This window comes from Scardinius erythrophthalmus, assembly GCF_964197995.2.
Source record: "Scardinius erythrophthalmus genome assembly, chromosome: 1".
NCBI lineage: Eukaryota > Metazoa > Chordata > Actinopteri > Cypriniformes > Leuciscidae > Scardinius > Scardinius erythrophthalmus.
Window position 1 is genome coordinate 35,751,411 of NC_138221.1, and position 16,076 is coordinate 35,767,486.

The 16,076-nt window shown below is 39.4% G+C and overlaps 1 protein-coding gene across 2 annotated transcripts in view; it reads right to left on the bottom strand.

Moving 5' to 3' along the window:
* mrtfbb (myocardin related transcription factor Bb) overlaps positions 1–16,076 on the bottom strand; it is a 42,236-nt gene that overhangs the window by 2,984 nt on the left and 23,176 nt on the right. For both annotated transcript variants that reach the window (XM_081377443.1, XM_081377444.1), the window contains 12 exons: positions 16,019–16,074; positions 15,491–15,566; positions 15,200–15,340; positions 11,187–11,347; positions 10,777–10,902; positions 5,468–5,715; positions 4,600–4,768; positions 3,785–4,522; positions 3,579–3,698; positions 1,974–2,120; positions 535–669; positions 97–157 (listed from right to left, as the gene is read on the bottom strand). In XM_081377443.1, the coding sequence (XP_081233569.1) occupies positions 97–157; positions 535–669; positions 1,974–2,120; positions 3,579–3,698; positions 3,785–4,522; positions 4,600–4,768; positions 5,468–5,715; positions 10,777–10,902; positions 11,187–11,347; positions 15,200–15,340; positions 15,491–15,566; positions 16,019–16,074 (2,178 nt within the window). The remainder of the gene's footprint in view (positions 1–96; positions 158–534; positions 670–1,973; positions 2,121–3,578; positions 3,699–3,784; positions 4,523–4,599; positions 4,769–5,467; positions 5,716–10,776; positions 10,903–11,186; positions 11,348–15,199; positions 15,341–15,490; positions 15,567–16,018; positions 16,075–16,076) is intronic.

The window sequence follows — 16,076 nt, forward strand, 5'->3', positions numbered from 1 at the left end:
TGGGAGGGAAAGCACAGAAAATGGTTTAGTTGTACAAATCTATTGGAGCTAAAATCAAAGACCTGTTCTGTGGTTCTTTCTTTACACAGTTCTCACCTCCACTCTCAATCAAAACGTCAAACAAATCGTCCATGTGCTGACTGGTAGCAGTGGGAACCTTTATGGAAGAATATGAGGTATTAAGACAATGGTAAAGTGTTCAATATACATTTCAAAGTATGCAACTGGCCATTGGCCTGGCCTGTTGTTTCACGGTTGAAAAAGAAATGGAAGAGACGAAACAAAAACAACAAACTACAGTAGATGGCAACAACGATAGACACAACTCTAGTTTAAATGAGTCCTGAGACATTTTTGTCTGTCATAACCTCTGGAGAGAAAATAGTGCAGACACTGAAACTTCCTACTGTGTCTACTTCATGCATGTGTGCATGTCCTTCGGTTTGTGCATGCTATCAAATTTGAAATTCTAAGCATTTGCATCAAAGCTGAAGTATATTTTGGAGGATATTCTGAAGTATAACTTTAAATTACCTGCATTGTGGCCTGTAGGCCTCTGGTCTGTTTGACGGCCTCCTCGTAACGGGGTGGGTCTTTGCTCTTTGGGCTGTGGTGATTTGGGAATGTCGATGGCTGAAGGATATAGTTGAGCTGACAAGGCGATGGAGGCTGAACAAAACAATATAACTTTCAAACTGTGTAATATGGGTTGTGGGCAGGGCAAACTGTAATATATAAGGTATAATGGAGCACTAGACAACAAAGAGTACACGCTAGTTAGCATGTTTCTATGCAGTTTATAATGTGTTCTGGGTGGTTGCTATACAATCATAAAGGTGTATTGAGAGGTTGTTGACATGTTGCAAGCATGTATATTTGTTGTGCATACTTGACATGCGCTCTGGTTTCGTTAAACCAGATATTATGCAGAAATGATATTTAACTAGCAAGCTGAGAAGACGACAGTTTACTCTCCCACTATGTAGACCAGGGGTCGGCAACTTATGGCATGCGGAGAGATAATCCCAGAAGCATGCACGTCCGGTCGCACTAATGGCTTGTCGGATATGCACTCTACCGCAGGTTAAAATCTCACACTTTAATAGTATTTATAGCTCCTAACTTTATAAAACAGGCTGTGTGACTATGAGGAATTATTACCTCAAAATGTACGTCCGTATGCAAGTTTGAGGGACTTTATTTAAATTGCGTGCCGTAGGTTGCCGACCCCTGAAATAGACAGTTTAATAGCCAATATAGCACCCCTTGTGGCAACACTGAGAAAGCTATGTGTTGCATTACGAGACCTAAACCATTTTTGAAGCGCATCAACCCATGAAACGCAGCTTGTGCTAACTAGGAGAATTTATGTTCATGTACTTATGCATGCTGAATATTAAGCTGTGTGTCCACCAAAGCTTTTTTTTCCTGAGGCCAGAGTATTTTTTTTCAATTGTTTGCAATAGGAGTATGGAAGATCGTTTGAATGGATTGGCAAAAATTTAAATTAAGCACCAAATCTGTCGCAAATTGGATTAAACCTGTTTTAAGTCAACAATAGGGGTCAATATGTGATAAATTGGGCATTTTTAAAAAAAAAATTAACGTAGGGGGCAGCATATTCCAATTTTGCCAAGAGCGCTGGATTGTCTTCCTCCGGTCTTGGGTGGAACAAATACTACACTGACCAACCGTCAGTAGAGGATAAGTTAATATTGCTGATCTCTGAGTATTCATGTCTGTACCAGATTACTGGTCATCCACAGGCTATCACAATATTAATATGATTTTTTTTTTACAGTTCCTCCAAGAGTCTACCACATAAGGAGTTAAATGCTGCACCTTCAAAGCGTTCTGAAGCGCTGGGTGTTTTCAGAAAAGCACATGGAACTTTCAGCTGACAAAAAATGCTTTGGTGGACACATGGCCATAGAGAACAGACTTCTGTGAGTAGAGAGATCAGTTTGTCTTACTTTGTTAATGGGTCCATTTGGGGTTGTGTGTCTGGGCGAGACTCTAGGTGAGTTGTTGAGGAAGCACTGGGGCAGATCTGCCATGGGCTGGTTCTGGTTCTGCCTGTACTCAAACCCAGAAGGCGAGCTTCCACACAGGGGTAAAGCCTGCAAACACATACATCAGGAGGCAGAATTAGGCCCACTGCACGGTGCGAGTAAAAAAAATGTATATCAGTGCTCCTCTTGTTCTTGAACCAACTCCCTGTCTTCTTGATAAGTGCTCTTTCTGATTTTCTCTGTACTTTCTATTTCTGTCACTTAAATAACCAGGTCTGCGTTTGATGTTGTTGAGAGGGTAATGCATCACCTGAACTGAACTGCTATTGCCAGGGCAACATCAGAGATAAGTGCAAAACACATAGCAGGCCTCAGAAAGGCTTTCCATTTCAAGCTACGTGCCAAATCAGAGAGAAATGCGTCTGGGCCTTGTCATCACAATAGTGAGCTGAACTGGATTTATGAAGTGTCGGAACACTCAGAGCAAAAGAAAAGGTTAAGATCTACAAGCACCCTAAAGTATACATGCATAACAACACAATTTCTAATTGTTGAATTATTGTTATTATTTTACTTCAATGTAAAACGTTATTGTTTGTGATTTGCGGTGTCTTTATAAATTAGAATTATGCATATCCTTGTACCTCTAAAACAGCGCATATAAGAATTAGTGGTTGACTGATATGATTTTTTCTATGGCCAGGGCATTGCTTAATGTGTTTTGTTTAGTTTCCAGGGAGTTCCAAGCCTCTTTACTTTGTAGTTTTCTTGTTTTCTTAACTTCTGTTTTTTTGTCAAGCACTGGTTCTCTAAGCTGAACAGCCAATCAGAGTGATCTCTCTTACCAATGGGCTGTGCCACAGATTCAACATGCTCAATTCACCCTTTGCCGGGAGTTTGACTAATAGACGATCTGACCAATCATAATGCAGAATCCGCCATTTTGTCCGACAAACAAACCAGACAGGAGTGTAAGTAGATTAATATCGGTGGACTTGAACTTGAAAATGGTGTGTATTGGCGTCTTTCTCAGGTTGAAACAACATAACTTCTGATGTTCATTCAGGTTTATTTTGTGCTGTAACTCGTAGGAAGAAATGATCAGTTCACGTGCTGCTTAATCTGAGGCACTCATTCTGTTAAAGAGCCACAAAACAGCATTTATTGTTTGAATTTCTTAAAAAAATTACAAAATTTGAAAGCTGAGACTTTGTTTCATACCAAAAGTAACCTCCTCTGTCTTGTCTGTCGACACACTGTCAGTGTCTTTTCCTCCGCAATGTATTTTTCACTGCGTGAGAATTCATGTGTGGCATGAGAGCGCCATAGCTTGTCAGACGGGGTCAGTCTTTGCGAAGAGTCAATTGTCCAAAAAGTTGCTGACGGGGGTCCGAACCCTCAACAATGGCCCAATATTGGTTGATGGACAACCGTCAGCTGGTATATCACAGCCTTTAGGCATTTACCATTGCCAGGACATAGCTATATGACTGCTAAGGCGTTTTTAGTGCTTGATAACGCATTGCCATTCACTAGATGAAAATCACACAGAAGCAATTTGCTCACCTGAGGTGGAGATGGTGTCTGATTTGAATGCGTATTATTGGACGTCTGTGTTTGCAGAAGTGGCGTTTGTATGATGGTTTGAGGCAAACTTGGCATTGTTGTTTGGAGAACTGTCTGTGCCTGCAAAGTAAAGAAAAAAAACTCTAAATAAATATGCCATTTTCTTAACTGTAAATTGAACCAGCATATCATGAATGTTAAGAGACCTGTGTGCTGATGGATTTGCTGGGCAGGCTGATGGGCAACAGGATTTGTGTGGCAGGCTGAGTGTTGATCAGTGTCTGCTGATGCAGCACTTGAGGGACTTGCTGGGTGTTGATGTAGAACTGCTGGACTGGGGTGTGGTGCATCTGGGCATGAGGCTCTTCCTGTTTCACACCTGTAGTTTTTGGCAGGGGACTCCGCTTGGAGTTACAGCTAGGGGCGGCGCTGTTCTCCTCTTTGACCTGGACTGATGTATTGGGTTCAGGCTGCTGCCCTCCACCCTGCTGACTCCTTTTCTCCACCTCCAGCTGCATCTTCAGCTCCTCCACCAGCCGCTGCTCCTGCTCCAGCTTACGCATCAGCTCCTCAATCTGACGCTCCTTCTCGTGGAGGCGCTGGTCTTTTTCAGACACCTTGATTTCCATGGTCATGTCTTGAGGTGTGGGTTTGAGGGGTGAGGTGCCTGTCGGCGGGTGGGCTGGAGACAAAGTGCACAGAGGTTTGGTGAAACTGTCTCTGCTGTCCTCCATACTGGTGTTGGAGGCCTCGGACCTCTCAGGAGACACAGGTGGAGTTGTGCTCATGCTTTCGGGATGCAAAGCAGTTTTGGAGATGTTTGAATCTATGGCTATAGTAGACTGAGAGCTCTCCTGGTGGGACTTAAGCCTTTCTAAGAGGTCTGTCTTAGTGCCGGACACAGGAAGTCCACGCAATTTCAACTCCATCTTAAGCTCAGCCACCTAGAAGACATAAGAACAACTGTACTTCTGCACACTTATCTATTTGACGTGGAAAAATTAATGGGCATATTACCCACCTTCATCTCATCTAGGTTGGCAGGCAGGGACCCGGTTTTACGACTGGTCAAGGTGTTGTTGGGACGTGAAGAAGCCATACTCGGCAGAGACACCATGATGGGAGAGGGAAGGCTTGGGCTGGTGCTCAGGGTGATGTTGGGGCAGCTGTTCTGACTCTCAGCTACTGGCCTGCAGAGGAGTATAGGAGTATGGGGTATTTTAAATGCAATAGGAACTTCCAGTTCCCTCATCATTCACAATAAGCAGCCCTTCTACACAATAGAAGCAGAGGTATATATTGCGGCAACAGAAGCCAAATTGGAAAATAATATGAGGAACATATCTCTACAGCTGTGGTGATGACAGGTCGGTTAGACAAGATTAATAGGCGAAACCATTATTTAAAGGCTATCGCTCATAGCACACAACGCTCACATTCCTTTCCGAGCTGCGAATTTCTTTTTGCAAATCAGTCAGGCTCATAATAAATCCTTTTAATGTCAGAGCTGAAACTGATATATCAGAATCATATGCAATTGCACTGGTCCATAACCAATGATTAACTGACATGACATAAGAGGAACTAGTATTTCGTTTTTTGTGTATGCATCCCTGCAGGCCATTTCACATGCCAGTTTCCCAATGTATTGGACACTGAAGATAAGTGCCAAGCTACAGAGTATGCAGGTCAAGTGTAACATGAATCAGATAATAATCATCATATTATACTATATTGCATGCATTATATTACATACTATGTAATTTATTGAACAATAAAATCCTCGTCATGTCGAGGTCAAAGTGACACATGGTGCTTGTGATTAACAGGTGAATGTCATAAGAAAGGGCCTCAAATGTTGGAAAATTTCCTTGAAATGTGACACATACTTGAGTGGTGCTGGTAAAATGGCCTGGTAATTGTAATGCTGTTGCTGTTGGCTGATAATCTGGAGCTGCAGGAACTGCTGCTGTTGTTGAAGAAGCCTGGCATATGCACAGTCCATCGGGGCTTCATTGGGTTCCTGCTTCTGGTCGGGCGGGATGTACTGGTGATACTTAAGCTTCTTAATCCGCGGTTTGGGTTCTTTACTCTTCTTGCTTCGACTCTTGTCACTGGACTGTTTGGGCTGGCTTTGCTACATGGAAACAAGGGTGGAAGAATTGAAAAAAAAGTGTCACCTGAAATAACACAGCAAACATTCTGACTACATTCAACACCCTGCCGCTTTGGAATCATATCACTGGTTGACTTGCGATTTCAGGTGATTCCCATAATGTCCTCTTGCTAACAAGAGGTGTCAGCACTATGAGAATACGAGGAGCTGAGAGATTTGTGGGTAAAACCACTAGTTTGCAACTGCTGTGAATAGGTGGGACATGTATGAGCTTCTACCCTAAATCACAGGAAGAGGAAACAGGATGCATGGAGGGGACATGACCCTCATTGTTTCACATTATCCCACTTATTGAGTCACAGGATACACATGCAAATGGTTTGGCTTCTGAGGAAGGGAGTTGAAAGTCATCAGGATGTAATAACACAATTTCAAGCTGGCGTATGTGTGCACAGGTTTCCCAAAGCACGACTGTAAGAGAGGGTCAGCAGTGACCCGCTGTCATGTACTGTAGTAAATATGCGTAGTATGCTTTGAAGGCTTGGATTATGATGAAAGCACAAGTCATTGCCTGATTCCTGTTTCTTATGTCCCCAGCTTAAAGGGGGGGGGGGGGTGAAATGCTCATTTTCACTCAATCTCCTGTTAATCTTGAGTACCTATAGAGTAATATTGCATCCTTCATATCAAAGTCTTTTGTTTTATTATATTTTTGAAAAAAAGATAGGCTGTACCGAGTCTTACCGGAAAAAAACGAGCGGCTGGGGGCGGGCCGTGTGGGCAAAGCTAAAGCTGTGCTAACGCGCCGAGCTAGTGACAACACACAGAGACATTTGTTCAACAGTTTTACTCACCGTCCGGTTCCAACGCACGACCGCAAACCTTTATCATTGTGACTGCTCGATCCTTAAGCATTAGACGATCTGCAAATCCGTCGATCTGGGCTTTGTTTATAAAACAATCATCGTCGAAATGCAGGGAACAACAGTCTACAAAACTCCGTTTATGCTCAGGAAAACAAACTCCATCCACGGGTTCCTTAACGCTGGGTTCTTTGGGAATCTGTGCAGGGTTGTCTTGCCCTGGCAACCAAAAACACACTTCTTTGGTGACATTGACTTCCCAAAAGCCGGGCAGGGCGCTTTGATGGCGAACTGCTTTCACTCTCTTGCTCTGGTCTACGAGTGCGCGCGCGCCCGCGATCTTACCGGAGAAATGCCCTTAGGACCCATATAAGGAAATTCCGCTCTATCTTACGTAAGACAGAGCCATACACGAAAAAACTTTCCGAAACTTGTGACAAACCGGAAGGAGTATTTTTGGAACAAAAATACTCCTTCAAACGTACAACTTAGTTTTTGAAACTTTGTCCATGTTTAGCATGGGAATCCAACTCTTTACCAGTGTAAAAAACTCAGTATGCATGAAATAGCATTTCACCCCCCCTTTAAGTTAGTTCTTTTCCGCATTCATGAGTGTGAATATTTCATTTGACCTCCAACTGAAGACAGAAGGCGGCTGCTAGCACTTCTATCTCTGCATCTGGTGCTCTTCTGAAACTGATTTGGCCTAAGTCTTTGACAAGTTGTTCTAAACAAGCTGTTTAGAGTGACAAACAACTTCTCTCCCCTCTACACTGTGTTACAGAATCTTTCTTTCTAAAGAGTTACACTACCGTTCAAAAGTTCAGTAAGATTTTTTAAAAAGAAATAAACTTTTATTCAGCAAGAACACATTACAGTTAATTGATCAAAATGACAGTTAAAGGAACCGTATGTAAGATTGTGGCCAAAACTGGTACTGCAATCACTTTCAAATTTCTGTAGAGCGGTGTATCCCCTCCCCCCTGACTCGAGGTTGCCAGTTAGGCTGCAGGATCCAGCAGGAACGTAGGCTGCTACAAGGAGCTTCCAATGGCAAGTGACGAGTCCTACACAGTACGTTTTTTTGTTACCTTGTTTTATTTTGGACTTTGTCACGACGTATTTCGGATTCATAACAAGGTCTTTTAGGTTTCGTAACTTTTTTATCCGACACGTTTGTAGCTGCAGCTGTGGTAACTAGAGCAGAGCTGGCAACCCGGATGTCGAAACACTACTGACTTCGTGATTAGTAGATAGGTGGAGGGTGGCGCATCAGGCCAAAACACAACATGACAACATCAACATCAGTTGAGGGCTGCAACTTCACTTTTAAATTACAAGATCCTGGCCGGACTACTGTTGTCAGTGATATAAGTATTTGAAATGAACATGATTTCTTAATGTCTAGTGACATATCAGGGCCATTTTATGCGGCCCCTAAATTAATAACAAATGATCGTTGCGACGGAAGCAAATCAATCAAAACTAACTTTAGCTGCAAAATAACTTTATTAAAGAACCGCTATAAAGCCAAAACAATCTCTGTTACCTTAAATGATACGCTTATCTCTGGAAAGCTGCTTTGAAACAATCTACATAGTTAAAAGCGCTATATAAATGAAGATGACTTGACTTGACTTGACTATGATTAATTGAAATACATTTCTTACATACGGTTCCTTTAAGCATTTGTAATGTAACTAAACATTTCTATTTTAAAACTTCAAAGCCTTGTCTGAAAGTTTTATAAGCTTCCTAACATGATTGATCATGTTGTTAACATGTCTTATGTGTCATTATGTTACATTTTTCTAACATGTTTGTAGCATGTTTTAATACATTGCTAGCATGAATTAGCATGTTGCAAGCATTTTTAACATGTTACTAGCATGTCTTACTAAAAACACTATGTTGCTAGCATATTTTAACACAATCCTAACGTTTTAGCATGTTGTTAATATAACATTTGTTGTTAGCATATTTTAACACATTGCTAGCATGAATTAGCACGTTGCTAGCATGTTTTAACATGTTGTTAGCATTAATTAGCATTTTGCTATCATGTTTTTTATTATTATTTTATTATATATTAAAGGTGTAGTGTGTAATTTTTAGCGGCATCTAGTGGTGAGGTTTGCGAATTGCAAACAGTCAGTCACTCACGGCCTATCCCTCAAATTGCAAACTCGAAGGAGAAGCTACGGTGGTCGACGTAGGTAGGCCTGTCACGATAACAAATTTTGCTGGACGATAAATTGTCCAAGAAATTATCGCGATAAACGATAATATTGCCGTTCTGAGACCATTTTCATTTAATATAATTATAATGGCATAATAATGCAGGTACACCTTTTCAACGATCTATAAACTTTTATTTCTAAAGAATATTAAACATTGAAAACGGAAAACATTTTAAATATCCAAAAAAATGAACAAAACAACCAAAAACAATGAAAGCAATGGACTCTTAGTGTCTGTTAACAAAATAAATGTCTGTTAATAAATAAAATGGATGTAAACAAAATTGCACTTCAAAAAATATTAAACATTAGGCTTTAGACATTAGGCTTAAATAGTGATACATTCCATAACAGGCAAAACTGACAGTTAGGACCTTTGTAAACAAAAAAAAAAAAAAGCCTCAACAAGCCATATGGCACAATTTTGCACTGTTACTCCTGTTACTTTGTCCTCCTGTTGCTTTGTCAAGTGATTGTGTACTGTCGGGAAGACGGAGACGCACTTTATTGCGTGTATGATACGCACTGAAAATACTTGGTTAGGATTAGGGGTGAGGAGTGCGTGCGCATTACATGCCATAAAGAGCGTATCATATGCACGCAAAAACTAGTTTTGGCGTATAAATGGCACGAGAAATAACATTCGTGGTATAGATACGCATTTTCATGCGATAGGGCTCGCTGTCGCAACTCACAACTAGCGTCTTCTCTCTCTCCCGGCAGTAGCCGCAAACACTCCCGCCGGCGCTTTCCCATACAAAGACCATGTGACTGACAGGCGCCGCGGCGCCGCCTCCCCACACAAAGACCATGCAACTGACAACAAGAGGGTTCATTCCTCCTATACGCTAAAGAACCGAGCGAGAGTGGTCATCCAGTCTCTTTGGTAGAGAGAGAGAGAGACGAGGAAAACAAACAAGCATGCAAATGGAATTATCGCGGCCGGAAAAATTATCGAGCTCATTTTTTTTATCGTGCGATTAATCGACTTATCGACTATCGCGACAGGCCTAGACGTAGGATCGTAAGATGTCGTCGTCTGAGTCAGCAGAGAGTAGCAAGTCAAGCAATGAGGTTTCTTTATATTATATTTTATATTAAATTATATTTACTTAATTATTCAGTAAAACCACGTTATTGCGATTGTTATTTTTACTTGTTCATCATTGTGTTAGTCTTTTATTCACTGGCTTTACCATAGCCTGTTTCCATGCTAGTTAGTATAAGATAAGAGCATCAAAGCAGCTAGGTAAGGGAAAATAGCTAACATTACGTCGTTCAGACAGCATGTTTTTCTCCACGTTTGCAGAGTCAGGGACAACCTGAGTATTCTGCTGCGTCTTTTTCTGCTGCTTCTCATTCAAGTTAGTGACGAAACGCGCTCTGTAGCGCTGTTTGTTCGCTGTCGGCTACGGTAGAAACATGACGTCAAAATATGTCAACCTTCATAGAAGGGGGGTGCCCGCGGTTATGTAGATATACTGTAAATGACTCATTCTAAGGTAATAAAAACATAACGGTTCATTAAGTAAGGTCTTTATACACCACTGAAAACATAGTTATGGATCTTATATTGCATTTCTGTCAATAGATCCTCAGAAATATCACACATTGCACCTTTAATATAACACATTATAGTTTTTTTAATTGTAATAATATTCACAACATTACCATTTGTACTGTATTATAAAAAAAAAATCAAATTACCACAAACTTGGAAATATATATAAAAAAAACTGTACCAACCCCAAAATTTTGAATTGTAGTGTATATAATATTCTTGTATCTGTAGGCAAAAACACTTTAACATCATTTTTTTCAGTTAATTTCTGAGTTCACAGTCTTTGTGGTATATTTCATTATTTAGCTGGAAATGCTATTGTGAAATGAGTCAGTAATACTGTGAGTCACTGACCATTATCTCAGAAAATAAACACTGACAGGAAATGACATCACTGTGGTTAGGACATATGGTTTACCTTCACGAGGGTGGGTCCTGGCTTTGTGGGAGCAGCAGCAGTGACTAGCTGAGTGGCAGTCATTCCTCGACCATCTTCTACTGATGTTTTGCTCAGGAAGTCTGAGCACTGGGTTGTAGGTGGACACTATTGAGATAAAAAGAGATTAAAAGCCATATGGCCATGAGAAGAGACAAAAACACATACATCTAACCAGCATCACAGGGCTGATGTCTGGATAAGTTGCAGGGAAAATACAGAAGTAGAGACAACTTAGCTCTTCAAGAGAGCGGAATTTACTTCATATGCTTTAATTCTTTACCAGACCTTTTCATCAAAAGCTAACTGTAAATATTAGCACTGAATATTCCTGAACTGGTTATCAGTCAATATGGTGTGGATGTGAATCCAAGGACTGCTAAGAGGCTGACCTGGAGTTTGGAGCCGATCGGAGGCGATACAACGGATGGATCAGGTAGTCTGGCTTCTATAGGAGAAGATACAGAGCCCAGAGACTCATGACTAGCTGGCTGCTCTGGAGACAGAGCTTCACTGCTGTCCTCATTGAAGTTATAAACATCCAGTTCAGCAACTGCAGTGTCCAACAAAAAACAAAAGACAAAAGTTAAGGGTTTTTTATAGACATGTAGATCGTTTGCTATGTTCCGAAACAGGTGCTTATTTTGTTACAATGTTGCATTTTCTTCTTGGTTCGGTTTCGCTTTCACGAGGCAACATTTCAAAATGTAGCAAAATGTCACATGTGAGGAAAACCTCCTCTTATTGGCAGTGCCGGCCCGTGGGGTTGTGGGGCCCTAGGCAAGATCATGAAAATTGGCCCCACTGGAGTAAAAAACTCTCATAACAATTTTATGAAGGAAGAGAAAGCACATGATACGACAATTTCAATATTTAAGTTTGTAAATGTGTATTAAGTGTAGCATTCAAAAATGAAAAAAATATTTACATGAAACTCAAATAAATGAAATAAAATGTATAAATTGTACATAAATTATAATATATATATATATATATATATATATATATATATATATATATATTAAAAAAATTAGGCTATAGATTGCTCAATATATAAGTTTATAAAAGTGTAACATTCAACGTACATATGAAAAAACACTAAGAAACTAAGAGATTTTTAGCATAGCCCTAGCCTAGTACATAAAAGACAGAAAGCACACATAAAAAATAAAGCATAAAATAAAGCATAAATTAAAGGTATTTTTGTAAATGCAGTAGTAATTATGCATGACTAGAAATGCAGTAGGCTACTACATTTGAACTTTTTACTGATGATCACAATAATAAAAATGTTTTGTATTATTTTTAAATGTTTAAATATTAATTTGGAAAGAGGGAGAAACCTGTTTTTAGCGGGAAGGGAGAATGGATGGGGTGGGTTAGGACTGCATGATAATAATGGAACTGATAATCACAATTATTTTGCTCAAAATTATAATAGTGATTATTAATGACCATTATTCTCAGTTGAGAAATTGCAGAAAAAGAGACAGTTAATATAAATTAATTGCATAAATAGCCTATTAAAAGGGGTAAAACGGCCATTTTGAGGTCTGAGATGGTCCACCTTAATTTAAAAAAACTACGATAACTTCATCAGAGAATTAAAATCTATACAAAATGCATGGGTAGATAATAGACCCTTTTACAGTTGGTAAACACGGTGACGTATTTGTGTGGGCGGAGCTTAGCTGGAGGCAGAAAGATCCCTCTGGCCGCTTCACTAACGTTAGTTTGCAAGTTTTGTTAGCTTGTTTTTTAACAATGACTGGAGAAAATCCGATTTTGTCTTAATGTGCAAGGTCACTCACTGTCCAGGATGCCGATTGTTATTTGCAAAAGTTAATTTTAACGGACGGAACCAGATGACCGTACACGCTCAGTCAATGGACGAACTGACAGGATTAATGTTAACGCTACCTCCGGTTGAGTGGCCTGACTTCTACACCTACCCGATAGAGAAACTGAGGGTAAAGAGAAACTGAGGACATATAAATATATTTAGATGCCTATAATAATATAACTATGTGCTGAATGGTCATGTAAAGACTTGTGTGGTTCAATCCGCAGTTCTGCCTAGCCAGCGCCAAGACGACAATGTAAAGAGTGACACTACGGTGCAATTATAATGATATGAATATTTTCTAGAAATAAAAATTCCAGATACAGCATACTCATTTTTCATTGATTCTTGCACCCAAGAACACAACAAGATGACTTTTAATAATAAAAATAATAATTTAAGCTCCTTATTATGTAGCCGAATCTGTGCTGGTTTGTATTAACCGCCTCCAGTTTTCCGTTTGTTTTGCCTCCAGCTAGCGCCGTGACGTAGGCGCAAAAGGGGTCTATTCTTAACACGCTGAATGTGGCCCAATTTTTCCATGTCTGTCTGCGACTGCGATCATGGGCATTGTTACATTTATTAGTAAAACTAATAATAGGCCTACAGCAATAAATAACGCACTATTTATAGAAGTCAGAAGAACACACCTTTACTTTGAGCTTGTCTTTATTCCTCAACCACTTTCCTCTTCCTTTTTTCAGCTCCAGAAAGATGGCGTTTGGATGCCATTTCTACCACAGTTTAACATATTATTATTTATTCAATTAACTAAAAATAGCATTGCTGTATGACTACGACTCTGACGAGACTTCGTGACGTTATGACAGACAAGAGGCAATCCAAATGTGAAGTCGATATTACCATAGAGATTATAATATTTGGTATTTTATTTTTGACAGCACATTTTCTGTCATGCAAAATGCCTCATATAGGCCTAAGAAATTAAGCATTACTAAAGGGTAAGAGCACCACAAAAAAAAAATGTCTCTTGTTTCTAAAACGTGAGCATTTTGGAGAGAAGTGTGGTGGAATCCGTGGGTGTGAATACTGTGATAATTACGGTACTCGAGGTCTCCCACTATGTCTCGGGCGGTATTATGCAAATTAGCATGTGACGAGCTACTGTGTATATTTCTTATGTTTTTGTATTTTATTCGTTCTATTGTTATGTATTTATTATCTTTTTCGGAAATTTGTCATGTTTGAACTACACAGAGCTATCCTTTTTATATATGTTGTAGGTCTGGGTAATTTATTAGATACTCACCGTCTCTGTGAACTGTATCATGATTAGTCAGGTCCATGCAATGCGTCCGGCTTTTCTAACTGCGAAAGTCGAGATGCACGCACCTGAGTGAATTTTCAATATTATGCTCAATTAACGATTTATAAAATATAGTATTTGTTAGATACAGGGGCCCCCTCTGGCAAGGCGGGGCCCTAGGCGACCGCCTATGTCGCCTAATGGACTGGCCGGTCCTGCTTATTGGTCAGAGTTCACCTTTTACGTTTCTCTGCACCATCCATCAAGATATTTTGACAAGTCTGTCTGCAGGCTTATTTTGGCTTTATCTGTAGCTGTCATAACACATGCAAACACTTACTTGATTCCCGCTCTGATAAATTATATATATTTAATTACATTTAAAAAAAAATATATATATATATATATATATATATATATATATATAATTTATGGTGCGTTCAAGTCATGTCGAAAAAATTGTATTTACAAGTTGAATGCACATGAATGCCACCAGAAAGTTGTAATACAAGTGGGAAGCTCTGGATTTTCTTTAAGCCCTGATGTTTACGAGTTTGGGGCGTATCAGTGAGAAACGTGGTGGAATACCACAATATTTTAAAGGTATTTAGCAGTGACATTGTCAGGTATTTTATTTAACACAAAGTGGTTACACTTTATTTTAAGGTGTTTTTGTTGTAATGTACACTGTAATTATACATTTAAGTACTGAGCAATATTAAGTAACTACATGTCCTTACTATATAGTTAGCATTAGGGTTTGGTTTGGTTCAGGGTTAGTTGCATGTAATTATTGTAAGCATAATTTATAGTTATTACTAAAGTTACTGCATGTAACATATGTAACAATGACGCTGTAAAAAAGTGTTACCAAATAAGCTAATTCCCTGCAGAAAATATAATAGCATTGTAATATAACAATATAATATGTAACAATAAAGTTTACAGTGGCTTCATAAATTAATTCAAATGTAAAAAAGCAAAACAAACCTGATACACATTTTTGTTCATCATTTTCTGGAAGAAGAGTTTAAAAACCTTGCTGTATTTTTCTGTTGTTAATAAAGAGAAGGTACACTTGCTCCGACAAAATTGACTTGAACGCACCACGACTTCCCACGAACTTCCCAAGAGGACATGAACGCACCTTTATAATGCAGTTAGAGCGTGAATTAAAGCTTCGCCGGGACAGCAATGCACGGAGAAGAGCAATTACACAAATGAAAATGCACTCTTTGGTTTTCAACCACAAAAAAATGATGAAGCAAGTAAATACATTATTTTATTGTTTTTACCAATGTCAACTGGCAGGATGTTCTTCACCACCAGTTCCATTGGCCCCGGCCGCTGTGCAATCTTCTCATTGAGGTCATCCGCTAGACGTGCCCTCTTCAGCTTCATCTGAGTGGCTTGCAAAGAAGGCTCTGCATGGGTTTCTGAAATACATAAACAGCTTCAGAACATACTAAAGCTACATCACGAATGAAGTATCCAGGAAGTGAAACAAAAGTGCTTCAAAAAGTGTAACTTTTGACACTGAAAATGCTCTTGAGAGCAAAATCACTTCTGTTTGGTCAGGTGCTTACCTTGTAAAATGTGCATGCGGACAAGCTCAGCACGTTCAGGTCTGCTACGGATTTTATGTTTCAGGAAATTCTCAGTCTGTATTTGAAGAAAATGCAATGAATGTGAATTTAGTAAATTATTAATAAAAAAACTGGAGAACATACATCTCAGCATGTTACTGTTCTCATAGTAAACTAGTAGCTGACAAATATTTACATACAGAAAAAAGGGTGGCAGATGGCCAAGTCAAATTATATTATATAATGAATTTTCATAATATATTATGTACACAAAATTTGTGAATTTAATTGTTCAAAATATCTGAATGTCAATGCATTATATTACAAAATATAAAACCAAGTGGCATTTTTTAAGTGTGGCTTAACTGTCCAAAGACTTGAGGCCAGTTTTTCACTATAGCACTCAATGATGGAAAATATGATATTCTTGTGATTTTAACATAAGCATCCATATTATTAAACCTGTGCAAAGGCCACTTCACTAATGAGTGAAAAGTGTAAGAATATTTCCGAGCAGTGAAGTCTTACCCTTGCCCTCTCCAAACTTCTGACCTGCTCATGAAAAACTGCAGGTGTCTTCAGCGCT